This window comes from Octodon degus, unplaced genomic scaffold, assembly GCF_000260255.1.
Source record: "Octodon degus isolate 3935 unplaced genomic scaffold, OctDeg1.0 scaffold00072, whole genome shotgun sequence".
In the NCBI taxonomy this organism is placed as follows: domain Eukaryota; kingdom Metazoa; phylum Chordata; class Mammalia; order Rodentia; family Octodontidae; genus Octodon; species Octodon degus.
Genome location: NW_004524648.1, coordinates 8,228,756 through 8,246,646, shown reverse-complemented (window position 1 = coordinate 8,246,646; position 17,891 = coordinate 8,228,756). Strand labels below are relative to the sequence as shown.

Below are 17,891 nucleotides of genomic sequence, written 5' to 3'. Positions count from 1 at the left end.
AATAAATAAATAAATAAATAAATAAATAAATAAATAGTTTATTATGTATGAACTAGGCATAGTGGTCTCATGCCTATAATCCTAGCATTTAGGAGGCTGAGGCAGAAAGACTGCTACAGTTTTGAAACCAGTCTGTAAGCTATACCAGTAAGTATAAGCCTAGCCTGAATTATAAGACCCTCCCTCAAAAACAGAACAAAACAAAAAAATTAAACAAATGTCTAGTCCAGGACAAGGACATTTTTATAAGAGGTTCCCCAACCTGAACACTGCTGGCAGTTTTATAAGCCTGGAAAAAGCCCTTAAGATTAAGTAATTATATAGCTTGATAATATTTTATAGTTACCAGAAATAATGAATACTACTATAATATTGAAAATATGAGGGAGATGGCTCAGTGGAATAAGCACTTCCCTGGCAAGTGCAAGGGTCTGAGTTCAATTCCCAGTTCCACCAAAAAAAAAAAAAAAAAAAAAAAAAAAAGAAAATATGTAACTTTCTAAAACTAGAATTAGAAAATTGGATTAATGAGTGCAGGCCAGATGTGGTAGACATATAATCCCAGCCCTTGGAAGCTTGAGGCAGAATCACTGAGAGTTTTAAGCCAACCTGAATGAACTGTATAACAAGCTCCTGTCTCAAAAAAACAAAAAAAGAAGCTGGGTATTATGGTATGTGCCTATTAGCCCAGCACTCAGGAGAATCACTGTGAGTTCAAGGTCAGCCTGGGCTACATAGCATGACCCTGTCTCAAAAAAAGAAGAAAAGAATGAGTGACAACAAAAAGGAATAATAGTTACTTCTGAAAAGGCTAACTACAACGGCTGATGGAAAATGTCAGATACTCTGATCTGTGTCGGGATTACACTGGGCTTTTTTACGCATGTTAACTTCCATTAAGTAGTAGAATAAGATAAGTACAAGTCTTAATTGTATTTAAGTTTTATCTTAATAAAGTACTGGGATAACAACAAATGAACATTAGAATGTAGAAAGAATTTAAGTATCTAAAAAAACCTTATTAAAGTAAAATAAATAAGCAGTTTTCTAAAACTCCAAAGTTTTGACACTAAAGTATCCTAACTAAATTTAATAAATCAATTTTTATAAAAGTATGATATGTAATTTATCAAAATTCAAAACTTACCAGAGGAGGAGTAGTGAAATTGATTTCTTCAAAGCTGCCATCAAACATTAAACTAAATGTTGGATCTACAGAAAAAGGACATTTAAAAAAAAAACATTAAGAGCACTAATTGTAGTATTACTTCTCTGTGAAAACATTCAGCATTTTCTCAGTTATGAAATTGCAGTAGTTTCCCTTTATCTCTGGTTTTCCTTTCTGTAGTTTCTGCTACCTTCAGTTAAGCAATTTTCCAAAGGCACTTGATCAACCATCCTCTTTTGCAGTATCCCTGTGCTGTACATCTTCCTGCCCCTTGGTCACTTTGCCCTCTTTGTTAACAAATTTTTAGTAGTACAGTGCTGTGTTCAAGAAGCCCTCACTGTGCTTAATAATGATGGCCCCAAAACCTAAGTAATCATGCTAGCAATTTTCTTACCGTATGTTGTTGTTTTACTTGACTGTTAACTATTCTTAATCTCTTATTTGCCTAATTTCTAAATATACCTTTATATAAGTATATATGCATAGGAAAACCAGTACACTAAGGGAAGGTGCCTGTACAGTACCATGCAAATTATAAATCCTCAGGGAATACCAGTTTTTATGTTGACCTAAAGTAAATATGAATTTTACAATTACAAAAGGCTACAAACCAATTTCAAGTTTGAATAATTTTTTTTTTTTTTTTGGAGCTGGGATTGAATAATTCTTAAAAGATTTATGAATTTCCTCATTTTAGAAAAAAGATGTAATCTAGCAACTTTTGTTTGTTTTTGTGGTACTGGAGAAGGAACCCAAGGCCTTACACATGCTAAGAAAACACTTTCCTACTTGAGAAAATAGTGTTTTATGTGAATGTATGTGTCTGTTTTGTGTCTGAAGCAAGTTTTGTTTGGTTGTTTTTTTGAGTCAGGGTCTTGGTAAACAGCCCAGACTGGCCTAGACTCCTAACCCCTCCTGCCTCCGCCTCCTGAGTGCTAGGAGGACTGCATGGGCCAACACCCAACCTGAGGGGAGCTGTCACTACTTCACCTAAACTCCTGGGCTCAAGCAACGCCCCTGAGGCTCAGCACCTCAAGTAGATGGAACTGCATGAATGCTCACTATATCCAGCCTATTAACTGACTTTTAAAGAAACTTTTCTACCTAAAATTAAAAGCTATCCCAAAACATTTTAACCAAAAGTAATTAGGTACATTAAAAATTATTGTTACCTACCACTTGTAGTAAGGATTACAGGTCGTTTAGTTGTTGTCATAAATGTTTTGATTGCATGCAGAAACCCAGCATCTTCATCAAAAATGACGTCAACCTACAAACCATTTATTACAGTATTAATAATGAGTAACAAACTTACTGGATATCAGTTTATATGTTAACTAGATGTAGGCATACAATATGTCAAAAAAAATATTAATTTTGGAAAATGTGACTACAAACCATACTGAGCCTGTCTTGTATCATTAAAGAATTTTTGTTTGTTTGTTTTTGGTGGAACCGGGAATTAAACTCAGGCCCTTGCTCTTGCCAGGCAAGCATTTATTCTCAGCTATCTCCCCAGCCCCAAGAATGTTTAAAATTATCAAATATTAAGTATTAGACTAAAAAAAAAATTGCGGCCACTTACAACTACATGTGTGTAACTCAAAATAATTTCTCAGTTTTATTCACTTTAATTACAAATAAATATGAGTATGGCTATCTTATTTTATAATTCTTTACTGAAAAACAAAAGAGGAGATACCATGAATGTGTATTCTACACCTACCTCCTCAAAAAGAATGAGAGATGTTGCACTTTTCCTATTGGGTTCTTCAGGTCCAAATTCTTTGGCATTTGAATTCACTGCATTAGTAGATTTAGTCTGCGCAATTTGCTTCTTTTCCAAAGAATTTTTGATTCCTGGATAAACAGAATATTTAAACTTTGGGTAAAAGTTAACTTTCTTTTTTTTTTTGGGCAGAACCAGGAACTGAACTCAGGCCCTTGCACTTGCCAGGGAAGTGCTTATTCTACTGAGCCATCTCCCTGGCCCCCAAAGTCAACTTTTAACAGAACACCAGATATTGTCACAAAATAAACTCAAAATAAAATCCCTTATCAAAACTGAAACAGAGGGCTGGGGATATAGCTCAGTGGTCTAAGTGCCTGCCTGGCAAGCATAAGGACTGGAGTTCAAACCCTGGTATACTGCATACCATGCTGCCCCTGGAACCCTGGACTGTGTAACAAGACCCTGTATCAACAAATTTTTTTTTAATTAAATAAATAAATAAACTTAAAAGGGCCAGCCAAATAGCTCAGCAGACTAAAGCACCTGCTTAGGCAGGTTCAGTGACTGGGGTTCGATCCCTGGCACCATCTGCCGTGCAAATCCCACCCTGCACACTGAGATGGCAACTGAGACTGGGCAAGATGGCACATATCTGTAATCCCAGGACGTGGGAGGCTAAAAAACAGGAGGATCACTACAAGTCTGTGTAGACCCTGCACTAAATATATATTAAAAAAATTTAATTAAAAAAAAAAACAAAACTGAAGCAGAACATTAAAACTCCTGCATGTAAGCCTTCAATGGAACTGAGGTTGTGCATGCCTATAATCCCAACACTTGGGAAGCTGAGGCAAGAGGACCACCACAAGTTCGAGGCCAGATAAAGATCCTGTTTCAAAAAAAAAAAAACTCATGAAAAATAAAACGTCCATGCTTTTATGCATAAGGATCATAAATATTTTATTTTTTTGGTGGTGGTACCAGGGATCAAACTCAAGACCTTGCACTTGCCAGGCAAGCACGTATTCCACTGAGCTATCTCCCTGGCCCCCAATCATAAATATTTTAAAAAGTCAAATTTATTTTGTCAATGTTTTACCTTTATCATTTTTGAGAAGTGCTTCTATTTCTTCATTATTTTGGGGTTTGGAAGATACTTTAAAGTAATTTGCCAACGTTTTAGGGGGAAGTGCTCTCTTCTGCCTGCTACTTTTTGGTGATGATGGAGGAAGTTTCCGTGGTGATGTAACAACTTTCTTAGGGGAGTTTAACTTTTCTACAAAAACCAAATTGCATTTAAGAAGTTAAGAATAAATAGTCTAAAAATTATACAGATGGCAAGATACTGTTATCAACATCCTATATTTCTACTACCAGGTAAAAACTGACAATACAGAAATTTTGTTTCTTACGTATAAGTATCTGTACACTCAATTATTATTGTACTATAATTACACTGGCTCTACAGGACAGGTCAGCCACTTGGAATGATCCGCTTTTCCAAAGAAGCAGACATGTTGATCAAAACATGTTCACAACCTTTCCACTGACTTTCTACCTACCTAAAGTCAGAAGAGGCGGGAAGAAAAATGATAACAGTAGTATTGAGCACATTACAGAATATTATTGTCCAACTTTGACTTAACCCCATAGTAAGCTGTCGTAAGAAATAAAACAATATGCATTCCTAAAGATCCTTTGGCGTATGGATACAAAGTTAAATACATGGTTGAACACCAATCTGCAGAAGTCTCAAGACACTTATTCCACAGCCCATGTCATTTTTTCTATTCTAAACACCTTGACTTAGTCCTTACATGTCCTAATTATTATACGCACCAAGAGCAAGATCTTCATTTACCATCTTTATACAATTTCCTAATATGTTTTATTCTTTTTTCTCCCTCAATTGCCAAATTTTTTACCATATCTTACCATATCCTTACATATTAGTTACTGAACAAAATAAACTTAATAAATTTTTTGAATGTTGCAGACCTCAACATCATTTTACTAAAAAACAAATTTCAAAACCATAAGTAAGAGATGCAAATCTTTTTTTTTTTTTTTTTTTGTGGAACCGGGGATTGAACTCAGGCCCTTGTAAGTGCTTATTTTATTAAGCCATCTCCCCAGCCCCCGAGATGCAAAATCTTAAGGTGAAAAATTTTTCTTTACATCAAATAGACATTTGTTTGTAAGAAACATTCAGTAGTTTGCTCACAATTTGATACACCATGGATTACTTGATCATAGATTTGTATCAATCCAAAGATTGGTTTGTTCTTTTAAAATATATGTTAATTTTTATTTTAAGATGGTCAAATTTTTAATGTAATTTTTTGGTATCAGGAATCAAACTCAGGATTTCTCATTTGCCAGGCAGGTGCTGTGTCACTGAGCTATACCCCTGGCCCTAATTTTATTAATATGTTTGGGTTTTTTTTTATTTTTCCATAAAAAGAATCATGTCTTTAGAAAAAGATCTAAATATCTGACAGCTGCAATTAGGTCAAAAGGTCAAAGGCCAATGAAAATAGTTCCCTACTAGCCAAAGATGAAAATATATGAGGATTAAAAGATATAAGATTCTTCTAACGAATTACAAGTTTGAGACCAGCCTGAGTTACAAGGTAAGCTCAAGGCCAGCCTGAATGTATAGAAGACCCTGTCTCAAAAAGACAAAAAAAAAAAAAAAAAATTCTTCCAAAATACAGTAAACTGGGACTGTATTTACCCTACCATCTAAAATAATAAAGGAAGGGCTGGTGAGATGGCTCAGTGGTCTAAAGCACCTACTTAGAACAAGCTAAGCAAAGCAAAGCACAGGGACCGTGGTTCAATCTCCCAGCTCCACATGCCAGCCAGCCCCACCCCTTGGTGGGCTGAGCTGGCCACACACACACACACACACACACACACACACACTCACACAAATAAATAAATAAATAAATTTAAAAAAAATAAAATAATAAAGGAAAATAATTAATCCCCATACATGAAACAACATTTTTCAAGACTTTGACCATCATCCAACAAAGGACACTGATCCCCAAGATTCAAGAAACAGACAAGCTAACACTAGGCTTTCCTACTGGTTTATGGCTTTGCATGAATTTCCAAGTGATAAGGAAAACCCTAGTTGAGGTTTTCCTGAGCCAAGGAGATTATACAATGTATCTGGGGAAACAGGCAAACAGAAATCGTAGGATAGAATAACGGAGATGAGACAGCTATGCAAAGACAGCTCTAGAAATCTGCAGAATCCTCTTATAGCCTTATCAGCGAAGTGGTTGTTCATTTTTATCTTTTTGAGGCAGCATTGGACTATGTAGCTCAGGCTATCCTTGCGCTAACTTTGTTGCCCAGGCTGGCCTCAAGCTCCCAGCATTCTTTTTGCCTCAGCCTCAGAAGTGCTGGGATTACTGACATGTGCCACATCTGACCATCAGTGAAGTTCTAGAAGAAACAATTTCTAAGGTTCATAGAGAACTAGGGATAGTGCCTTTTCCCACCAGACAAAGTGGAAAGGATCATAATCAAGAACACAGGCCAGAGGACTCAGGTTTGCCCAAGTAGTTCAGAACTAACCCAGTCTAACTGCTATTGTCTTAATATATCTTAAAAGAACTTAAAGAATAATTATTTCCAAGTAACTGAATTATATTCTGGAAGTTCAAGGATAATTACAGGACTCAGAAATAGCTACCATTAAATAAGGTAAATTATACAAAGTCTGACATCCAAAGCAGAAAAGTATAATCCAGAGAGAAACTCATGAATTGAAAAGCCATGTCAGGCCGGGGAGATGGCTCAGTAGAATAAGCGCTTCCCTGGCAAGCGAAAGGGCCTGAGTTCAATCCCTGGTTCCACCAAAAAAAAAAAAAAGAAAAGAAAAGCCATGTCAAAAATGCCACAGATAGCCAGGTATGGTGGCACATACTTGCAATCCTAGCACTTTGGGATCCTGAGGCAGACGGATGGCCATGAGTTTGAGGTGAGCCTGGGCTACATGAATTCAAAGCCAGACTGAACTACAGAGTGGGACCCTGTGTTTGTTCAAATAAATAATGGACATAAATATTTGTTATTATAAAGTATTCCACATGCCTAAAAATGCAGCAAAAACACTAAGCACATGATAGTAATAATTATTTAAACTGAAATACAACAGAAAACCAAAACACTGATCCTGTCCAAAAAAATAAAACGGGGGCCAGGGAGATGGCTCAGTAAGGGCCTGAGTTCAATCTCCGGTTCCACAAAAAAAAAACAACACCAAAACGCAAACAAAAAAACCACAGAGGAGACAGGACAGAAAGAGTATTTCAAGAAATATGAAAACTGTAAATCTACCTGTGGAAGAGTCACAACTGGCCTGAGTAGAAGAAACATGAAGGAAACTACACCAAGGCACAACATAATTAAACTGTTTAAAATCAATGATAAGGGACAGGGAAATGGCTCAGTAGAATAAGTGCTGCCCTGACAAGCGCAAGGGCCTGAGTTCAATCCCCAGTTCCGAAAAATAAGTAAATAAATAAAATAAAATCAATGATAAGGAGGGCCAGCAAGATAGCTCAGCATACTAAAGCACTTGCTTGAAAGCAAGCTTAGGCAAGCACAGAGACCATGGTTAGATCCCCGGCACCACATGTCATGCCAGCGCCACCTCCAAGTGGGTAGAGCCAGCCACAAAGAAAAAAAAAATCAATGATAAAGAAAAAGGGTTTTAGGGGGCCTGCCCCTTAGCTCAGTTCTTTAAGTGGCTGCTTCAACAAAGCAGTCAGTCTCAGGTTGCTGTGGTTCGATCCCCAGAACTCAAGCCAGCCAAACCTGCCCTGAAGGCATTCTGACCCCCGACAGGAAAAAAAAAAAAAAAAAAAAAAAGAAAGAAAGAAAAGAAAAAGGGTTTTAAGTAATAATGGAAAATGTGCATAAACAATTGACAGAGTCTGGCATGGTGACACAAGTCTATAATCCCAGGACTCAGAAGGTTGAGGCATGAGGATCACCTTGAATTGAGGCCAGCCAGGGATATATAATGAGTTCAAGGCCAGCCTGAACAACATAGCAAGACCCTGTCTCAAAATAACACAACTGAAACATATTAAATATATACAAATCTATGAGTTTATAACAATCTGTCTAAAAAAATAAATCTTTGTAAAATCTGCAAAAAGAAAGCCAGGTGTGATGGTGTATAACTGTAATCCCAGCATTTTGGAAACTAAAGTAGGAGGATCACTGCAAGTTTGAAACCAGCCTGGGCTACAAAGTAAGCTGCATAGCCAGAGTCTGTCTCAAAAGAGACCAAAAATAAAAAATAAAAATCTCATTGAGGGGCCGGAGAAATAGCTCAGTAGAATAAGCGCTTGCCTGGCAAGTGCAAGGGCCTGAGTTCAATCCCCGGTTCCGCAAAAAAAAAAATAAAAAAAAAAATCTCATTGATTGCAGAATCTATCCATGCACATCTATCTACTCCCAGTTACTCAGGAGGCTGAAGAAGGAGGATACCAACTTTGAGACTAACCTGCACACATTAGTGAGATCCCTTTTCAAAATAAAGTTGAAAAACAGCTAGGAGGTAGCTCAGTAGTAGTGTTTGCGTAGTGTGCTTTTAGCCCGGATTGAGTCCCTACCGCCAAACACAAAACACAAAACTCACTGGTCAGTTCTGGAGCTTACTACAACACATGCCTCTTAAGAACTAAGAAAGGAGGGGCTGGTGAGATGGCTCAGTGGTCTAAAGCACCTACTTAGAACAAGCTTAGTAAAGCACAGGGACCGCAGTTCAATTCCCCAGCACCACATGCCAGCCAGCCCCCGCCCCCAGGTGGGCTGAGCTGGCCACACACACACAAAAATAAATAAATAAATAAAATAAAATAAATTAAAAAAAAAGAACTAAGAAAGGAATGAATGAGGGCTGGCCACATAGCTCAGCAGATTAAAGCACCTGCTTAAGCAAATGCAGGGACCAGGATTCAATCCCCGGAGTACCATGCCAGCACAGCCCCCGAGGCGTGCTGAGACAGACTGGGTGTGGTAGCACGCACCTATAATCCCAGCGCTTGGGATTGTCCTGAAAACAGGAGAATCACTACGAGTCTGATCTATGTAGTGAGACCCTGTAGACCCTGTATCCATTGTACTAAATGCATAAAAAAAGAATTGCAACTAATAAAGGCAAAAAAGCTTAAGATGTACAAAATATATTTATTCTTTGTACATCTTCATTTTAAACACCCCACAATGAGTCTACCAAAGATCTCTTTCTTGCATGCCTGTGCTGCCAAACCAAGCACTAGACAAAAATCTCTAACAGCTGCGAATTATCATTATAACAGAGTAGTGGGGTAGGATTTTATAATGAGTATTTTTTTTTGGCAGAACCGGGGATTGAACTCAGATCCTTGCATTTGTCAGTCAAGCGCTTATCTTACTGAGCCATCTCCCCGGCCCCTATAATGAGTGAGTCTTAATGAAAATATCTGAACTCACTGATCAGTTTTTTTTTTGGCGATGGTGCTGGGGATTGAACCCATGACTTTAACACAGAGCTACATCCCCAGCCCTTTTAAAACTGGGATTACAGGGCTTGGGAGATAGCTCAGTAGAATAAGTGCTTGCCTGGCAAGCCCAAGGGCCTGAGTTCAATCCCCGGTTCCGCAAAAAAATAAATAAATAAAACTGGGATTACAAAAAAGCCCAAACACTGGGATTATTGTCACATCCTATGCCCAGCATGGGCTTGGACTTTTAATCATCCTACTTCAGCCACCCGAAGTACCGGGATAACAGTTGTGTGTTATAATCAACTTTTTAATCTAAATACTAGAAATAAAAAACTGCAAAATAAAAAGCTGCCTTTTACAGTAACATTAAATACACAAGCCAGGTATGTGGTTCACACCTGTATTCCCTGCCACTTGGGAGGCTGAGACAAAAGGAAGTTCAACGCCAGTGCTACTGATCAATCTCAGTATCACTAAAAGTTAGAAGTGATTCCTTCCTTCATGTCATAAGAAGCTCAGCTGACTCATACATGCCAGCCACAAGAGAACCTAAATCTGCTCACTCAATTTCTTAGATCTAACTACAAGTTTATAAGAAAGAAAAGAGAAATGTGTTACTTGTTATCTTCAGAATACAATCACCCATCAAATTCAGAATGTGAGAAGTTCTACCACAAATGACTCAGTCCTTCAACAAATAAATGACCTGACTACAAAGGGTAATGATATTGTTGAAGAGATTTAAAATTTTATCCAGGCGTAGTGATACATGCCTGTTATCCCAGAATTTGGGAAGCTTGGGGCCAGGAAGATAGCTCGGTAGAATAAGTGCTTGCCTGGCAAGGGTCTGAGGTCAATCCTTGGTTCCACCAAAAAAAAAAAAAGAATTTGGGAAGCTAAGGCAAGAGGATCGCTGTAAGTTCAAGGCCAGCCTGGCATACATAGTGAGTCCAAGTCCACTTGAATTACACAGCAAGACCCTGTCCCAAACAAACACACAAACAAAAACAAAGTTTAAGAGTCATTAATCGGGGATAAATGATTAATGACTCAAAATAAAAAATAAAAGTACTGGGGGATATAGTTCAATGGAAGGCCTTGAGTTCAATGCACGTTACTATGAAAAGAAAAAAAAAGCAAGCAAGCATGTCTGTGTGCAGGAAAACATAAAAAATGAATACAAAAATACTGACAATTAAAACTATTTCTCATATTTTATTACTTACTTGGTGACTTGCCTATGCTGTAGTTATTAAAAAAACAGGGTTTTTGTGCATTTATGCCTTGTTTGTCAACTTGATGGGACTGAGTAGCTTCTTTAAGCTGAGACAGAATTTGTCTACCGCTGCGCTGGGAGGAAGCATTCACTTCAAATATCTACAAGAGGACATGAGAGAAAGGCAGAACAACTTGTTTTCCAATAATGGTAATTATCACATCCACATTTCCCAATGCACCTGTTACTAACCTTAAATCCAAGCTCCTGAGCACAAGCATACACTGTGGCAGTTTTACCCACTCCTGTCGGCCCTGTTATAAGAACAGTGTTGCAGAGGCGGCTCTCTTCTTCATCTGAACTGCCTTGAAAGTCGATGCTATCAGAAAAATCTGAAAAAGTATCCAAAGGCATATAAAGTAATTAAAGCTTAGGAAACAACTGTATCTCATGAAAACTTCTTATCAAGTCTGTCAAACTTCTTTCCTTTTTTTTTTTTTTAACAGTACAGGGGATTAAACTCAGGACCCTGCGCTTGCCAAGTGCTTATTCTACTGAGCTATCTCCCCAGCCGCAAATTTCTTTTCAATACATGCTAAAAAATGAATTTATATAAGTAGAAGCCAACTATAAAATATTAACTCTGAAATTCCATGAAAGTTTCAGATAATCTAAGCCATTTAGTGGCTCATGCACACAAAACCCAGCATCTGGAAGGCTGACACAGGATATCTTGTGTTTGAGACCATCCCAGGCTATGAAACAAGACTTTTGTCTCAAAAAAATGAAACAATCTGGGTATGGTGGTGCCTGCCTGTAATTCCAGCACTCAGATGGCTGAGGCAGGAGGATCACTGTGAGTTCAAGGCCAGAGTGGGTGATACTGCAAATCCAAGGCCAATCTGAACTACATATAGACTCTCAAATAAACAAACAAAAAATTAATGTAACTCTAAAAGTATTTGGTGAAATGGAAACGAATAATTCAAAATACCTTCCTGTTTCTCATCTCTTTTTCCCTTCAAATTCTGTCTTTCTTCCAATTCAGCTCTTCTTTTCCAGTCTTTTAACCAGCTGTCATAAAAAATGCACGTTAAAAAAAAACAAAACAACACATTAGTGACAATAATTCACAGGACACTCATTAAGCCTTACATTACAACAACAGCAGGGGACATTACAGCATATTGCTTGCATATGCTGTACTCCATAGTACATCTCAATCAACTAAACACTAAAATATTATTTTAATTTAAAAAAATCGTTGGGGGGCCTTATTATAGCTCAGTAGAATAAGCGTTTGCCTGGTAAGTACAAGGGCCTGAGTTCAATCGCGAGATAGCTCAGTGGACTAAGCACCTGCTTAGGCAAGTGCAGGGACTGGGTTTGATCCCCAGAAGCACATGCCGCACCGGCCCCGCCCCCAGGCATGCTGAGCCAGCCATGGAAACCGGACATACAGTGTCTTGCTAAACAGCTCTGACTCAGTGATCCTCCTGTCTCAGCTTCCCCAGCGCTAGGATTATAGGCATGTACCACCATGCCTGGTTTTGGTGGCCAGCATGGAATGCCTGGGGTTCTGGGGCCGGCATGGCATGCAGTACCCAGGACTGAACTTGGGTCCTTGTGCTTACCAGGCAGGTCTTAGACCACTGAGCTATCTCTCCAGCCCACTAAAACATTTTTGTATGAACATAAAACATTTACAATCCAAAGTAGAACATTTACTACAACACTGGTGTTTTGTTTTGCTTTTTTGTCTTTTTGAGACAGGCTTTCATTATGCAGGTTAGGCTGGCCTTGAGCTCACTTTGTAGCCCAGGCTGGCCTGGAACTTGCAATGATCCTTCTGCCTCAGACTCCAGAGTGTTGGGATTACAGGTGTGTGTCACCAGGCCTGGCTTGTAACACTTTAAATTAGCCTTTGTAAGGAAAAACATGAAAGTTCTTCCTAGTAGGGGAAAAAATATATTGTGGTAAATTCGTATTAAAAAAACAGTATACAGCAATTAAAAAGAATTAAGGTATACTGTGTGATGACATGACTTATACCTAATATATAATACTAAATACACGTGGGAAGTTTAAGTTCTAGTCTAGACTGAAACTATCTGAATGAAAATCCTGGCTTTTCCACAGTCTACCTATGTGGCTTTAGACAAATAACTGTTCTAGAACAGTTTCTTCATTGAAGAGGTCAAAACAACAGAATGTACCCTTACAGTTATAAGGGTACATTATTAAAATGTTATTAAATCAACTAAGAGGGCCGGGGAGATAGCTCACTAGAACAAGGGCCTGAGTTCAATCCCTGGTTCTGGAAAAAAAAAAAAAAAAAGAACTAAGAATAGTGTTGCTTTGTTTGTTTATTTTGAGATAGAGCTCACTATGTAGGTTAGGCTGGGCTTGGAGTCACTATGTAGATTATGCCGGAATTGAACTCACATTGATCCTCTTGCTTTAGCCTGCTGAGTCCTAGGATTATATTGGTAGGACAGTGTTTCTTGGAACAGTTCCAATTTTACAATATTGTTAGAATGGTTCACAAAAAAAAAAAAAAACAAAAAAAAACAAAACTGGGTCCACAATTCCTTACATAAAATCCTTTGGCCAAATATTATGGTTTTACAATTCACAGTTTAATTTAATGAAGCCAATTATTGCTTCCTCCTTGGAGGGAGCAAGAGGGAAGGAACACAGTCTGAGTGGCCTCTATAAAAAATAAATAAATAAATACATGAAAAAATATATAATGAAGCCAAAAATTTTTCATTTTTCAAAACTTCCCATGGACCTGAATTAATAGTAATGTAAGGGCCAGGGAGATAGCTCAGTGGCATAAGCACCTGCCTGGCATGCACAAGGTCTTTTTTTTTTTTTTTTTTTGGTATTTTTTATTTTTATTTATTTTTTTTTCAACAAATAATACACTGCATATATTCTTCTTAGTGGTTAATTGCTGTACATGCACAAGGTCTTGAGTTCAATCCCCAGCACCACCAAAAAAAAAAGTAACATGATCCTATTAGTTAAAAAAGAAAGGCTGGGGCTAGAGAGATACCTCAGCAGTCTAAGCACCTGCCTGGCAAGCACAAGGACCTGGGTTTGGTCCCCAGCATGAGATATTGCATGCCATGATGGCACTGGAACCCTGGGTGCAATGAGCTGCCCTGAAACCGGGCATGGTGGTACACACCTGTAATCCCAGCACTGGGGAGGCTGAGACAGAAGGATCACTACAAGTCCAAGGTGTGTAGTGAGACCCTGTACCAAATAAATAGATAAATGAAGGGTAAAAAAAAAAAAAGGATCTACATTTATTGTTTTCTTGAAGGTTTAACAAGAAAGTTCCAATTATGGTAAACTCTGGAAAGGAGAAATGTGAGAAAAGAAACTTTTTGCTTAAAATTCTTTTCTTTAAAAAGCTTTTCCTGGGGCCGGGGAGATAGTTCAGTAGGATAGACGCTTGCCTGGCAAGCACAAGGGCCTGAGTTTAATCCCCAGTTCTGCCAAAACATAAAAAAATAAAAAAATAAAACTTTTCCTGAGCCGAGGATATAGCTCACTGGCACAGCACCTACCTGGCAAGCATAAAGTACTGAGTTTGATTCCCAGTTTGGAAAAAAAAATTTTTCCCCATATACCGTATTACTTTATAATTTTTTCATTTCTAAATTTTAGTATACATAAAATAGTAAAACTAAATTCACAAACTATTTCTTAATTCCTTTGCAAATGTCACCAACCTATGTAACTTTTTTATAGCTAACTCATTGCCTATGAGTTCACTGGCATTCTGAGGTTGGTACTTTTCTGTCCAAAGCATGTCTTCAGTTCCAGAATCTAAAAAAGAAAAAAAAATAGGTACTATTTATTCTTTGATATAAGTATATTCTTAGACATGAACATAATTTCTATAATGTCACAATAATTATTTGTAGTAATGTTTTCAAAGTGCCAAAAAGATTATTCCAAAATTTAACCTTAAGCTGGGCATGGTGGCCACATGCCAGTAATCCACGCACTCAAGAGGCTGAGGCAAGACAATTGTTATGAGTTCTAGGCAAGCCTAGGTTACAAAGTGAGCTCAAGGCCAGCCTGAACTGCATAGTGAAAATCTGTCTCAAAAATACAAAAATTTGGGGGCCGGGGAGATGGCTCAGTGGAGTAAGCGCAGGGGCCTGAGTTCAATATCCAGTTCGGCCAAAAAAACACAAAACAAAACAAAACAAAAATTTTGTCTCAAAGCGAAAACCAAATAAAATTTTAAAGTAATGATAGATGAAGTATTAAAACAAGCCATGAAGTTTATATAAAAATGGATGAAATTAAAATCAATTCAACAGAAAACTGGGTAAAATATTTAAACTGAATGGAAATGTGTAGTAATGAGAAATACAGTGTATTTGTAGTATGACCTAAAGTTTTTAAAGAAGCATATGTAGCTTGCCTTGGTAGCACATGTTTATAATTACATATCTGGTAGGCTGAGATACGAAGATTGCATATTCAAGCCCAGCTCTGGCAAGTTAGGGACTGACAAGGCCCTAACTCAAAAACTGAAGAAGACCGGGGATACAGCCTAGTGTGAAGACCACAGGTTTATTTCCTAGTAGTGCACAGTCATGCGTGTGCACACACACAGAGTATGTATTGAGCTGGAGGTAAAGCTCAGTAGTATAGCACATGGGCAACGTGTACAAAGCCCTGAGTTTGATTCTCAACACCACAAAAAAAAATTTTTTTAAGTATATATATTTAGAGAAGCACAAACGAAACATCTCTCTGTTCATATGGTTAGCTTTCAGTCTCAAATTACAACTTCCATTTATATAAAAATATATTATTTGAAAGTTGCAATATGCATAAATTAAAAGGAGAGGCTTGGTGGCATAGGCCTATGGTCCCAGCTACTCAGGAGGCTGAGGAAGGAACATCCACAGTTCAAGGCCAGCCTGGGCAACAGTGTCTTAAGTGAAAAAAAATAGAGTGGTGGAAAAACATGGGTTGGCCAGATAGCTCAGCAGACTAAACCACCTGCTTAGGCAGGCACAGGGACTGGGGTTCAGTTCCCAGTGTGCCATGCTGGCCCCAACCCCAGGGCACGCTGAGACAGCAAGTGAGACTGGACGTGGTTGACCAGCGCCTGTAATCCCAGCACTTGGGAGGCTGAAAACAGGAGGATCACTACGAGTCTGATCTAGTAGTGAGACCCTGTACTAAATATATTAAATAAAAAACAAAACAAAAAAAAATTATAAAATAAAAAACACAAGTTATAGAAAAAGAGGAAGACAATCCAACTTACCAGGAACAGAAGGTATTTCTACAGGCTCTTTCTCATCATCTATTATCAGAATATCATTATCCACTACTGCTTCTGTTTTCACTTTGCAAGTGGTACTTAAAGCAGTTTGCTTCTTGCGGGATGTTTTAGAAAATACACCTTTGGAAGAATCTAGCTGTTTGCCAGAAGAATTGCTGCTTTTGTCAAGTTCTTCTGGCTTCTCGCTTATCTTTTCTGGATTTACTGAATATTCACTTAGTTTCTTTCTTTTTGACTTCGGAGTTTCTGTTTCCATTCGTTTCCTTTTTGTTTCTTTTTGAGTGACATCAGGCTCTAGTTGTGAACTTTCTATTTCAAAAATTATAGAATGCATGTGCTTACTAATCAACAAAAACAATTTTCAATACCCAATAATCTTCATATCACTTCGAAACATCCGCGCAAGGATGACACGTAAATTTGTGAAGCGTTCCATATTGTTTACTAAAATTGGAACGATACAGAGAAGATTAGCATGGCCTCTTTGAAAGTCTTATGACATTAATATGAAAAAGTAAGAATCAAAATTGACATGCTGAAAGTAAGCCTTCTATATGAAGATACACATTAAATGATCTCATCTAAAGCTTTCTTTCTTTCTTTTTGCGGTACCAGGGATTGAACTCAGGACCTTGCACTTGCCAGGAAAGTGCTTATTCTACTGAGCTATCTCCCTGGCCCCTAAACTCTCTTTAAATGAGTGACTAATAATCTAACATAATTATAACTGGCTTTCACAGGCAAAATAACATGTGCCTGTAATCTCAGCTCCTGGGAAGGCTAAAGCAAGAGGATTACAAATTTGAGGCTAGCCTGGACAATTTTGCAAAACCTTGTCTCCCAATTAAAAAAAAAAAAGAGCTGGGAATATATCTCAGTGGTGGAGGAAACTGAGTTTGATTCCCTACACTGCAAAACTAAATAAATAAAAGCAATCTTTATGTGTTGGCATCTCTGGACGCTGGCAGACACAAACACTACATTGTACAAGTTGCTGTGCTTTAGATAAGCAGTTGTCCTTGCACAGTGTAAGCCATATTTTGGCTACTTCTGAGTGAAGGGCTAAGTCATGTTTTCAAAACTGAAATATCAGCATAAATGATAATAACAATCACTAACCTTGTCTACCATGATACTCAGAAAGTACCTGGTATTCGATTCGTTTTTTTAGAAGCAAAGGAAAATATTTTCCCAAAGAAAAGTCAGGATTTGACCACCCAATTTCTTTCAGCAAAATATTTCTTACTTCTTTAGTAAAATCATTTCTTGTCCTTATAAACTGCAATAAAGAATAAAACACCACAATATGAGATCCATATCATTTACAAATGTCAATCACAATACCCTCAATCATTTTCTGTTCATAAGTCATTATCTTTGTAGGACTGGTTATATTTGCATAATTTTTTTTTTTTTTTTTTGTATTTTAGGGCAGGGCCCACAGGGTCCTCAGGGTCTCACTACAGAGATCGAACTCACTGATCTGCCTGTGTTTAGCCTCCCAAGAGCTGGGATTGCAGGCACCCGTCACCATGCCCAGTCTCAATCACCACCTCAGTGCGCTCCAGAGGCGGGGCGGCATGGCAGCCCCAGGGACTGAATCCCTGGCCCCTGCGTCTAAGCAGGCACTTTAATCCACTGAGCTATTTGGTCAGCCCTTACATAGCTTTTGAAGGATTTAGTCTTTTTAAAAAAAGACTTGGTTCAAAAATAAAAGTTCATATTTTTCTTTTTCTTCCTCTCAACTAATTGACCTTTACATATTTATTACACTACAATGCTGACTTACAAAGTATCTAAACGTGGGGCTGGTGAGATGGCTCAATGGTCTAAAGAACCTACTTAGAACAAGCTTAGCAAAGCACAGGGACCGCGGTTCAATCCCCCAGCACCACATGCCAGCCAGCCCTGCCCCCTGGTGGGCTGAGCTG

The 17,891-nt window shown here is 38.1% G+C and overlaps 1 protein-coding gene and 1 pseudogene across 1 annotated transcript in view; one reads left to right on the top strand and one right to left on the bottom strand.

Moving 5' to 3' along the window:
- Atad5 (ATPase family, AAA domain containing 5) overlaps positions 1 to 17,891 on the bottom strand; it is a 60,970-nt gene that overhangs the window by 9,310 nt on the left and 33,769 nt on the right. The window contains exons 9-18 of the mRNA XM_023719852.1: positions 17,080 to 17,239; positions 15,943 to 16,269; positions 14,381 to 14,477; positions 11,629 to 11,708; positions 10,887 to 11,026; positions 10,645 to 10,795; positions 4,000 to 4,176; positions 2,895 to 3,028; positions 2,345 to 2,438; positions 1,148 to 1,212 (exon numbers count right to left, since the gene is read on the bottom strand). Coding sequence (XP_023575620.1) covers positions 1,148 to 1,212; positions 2,345 to 2,438; positions 2,895 to 3,028; positions 4,000 to 4,176; positions 10,645 to 10,795; positions 10,887 to 11,026; positions 11,629 to 11,708; positions 14,381 to 14,477; positions 15,943 to 16,269; positions 17,080 to 17,239 — 1,425 coding nt within the window. The remainder of the gene's footprint in view (positions 1 to 1,147; positions 1,213 to 2,344; positions 2,439 to 2,894; positions 3,029 to 3,999; positions 4,177 to 10,644; positions 10,796 to 10,886; positions 11,027 to 11,628; positions 11,709 to 14,380; positions 14,478 to 15,942; positions 16,270 to 17,079; positions 17,240 to 17,891) is intronic.
- On the top strand, positions 16,378 to 16,490 carry LOC111817862 (annotated as a pseudogene).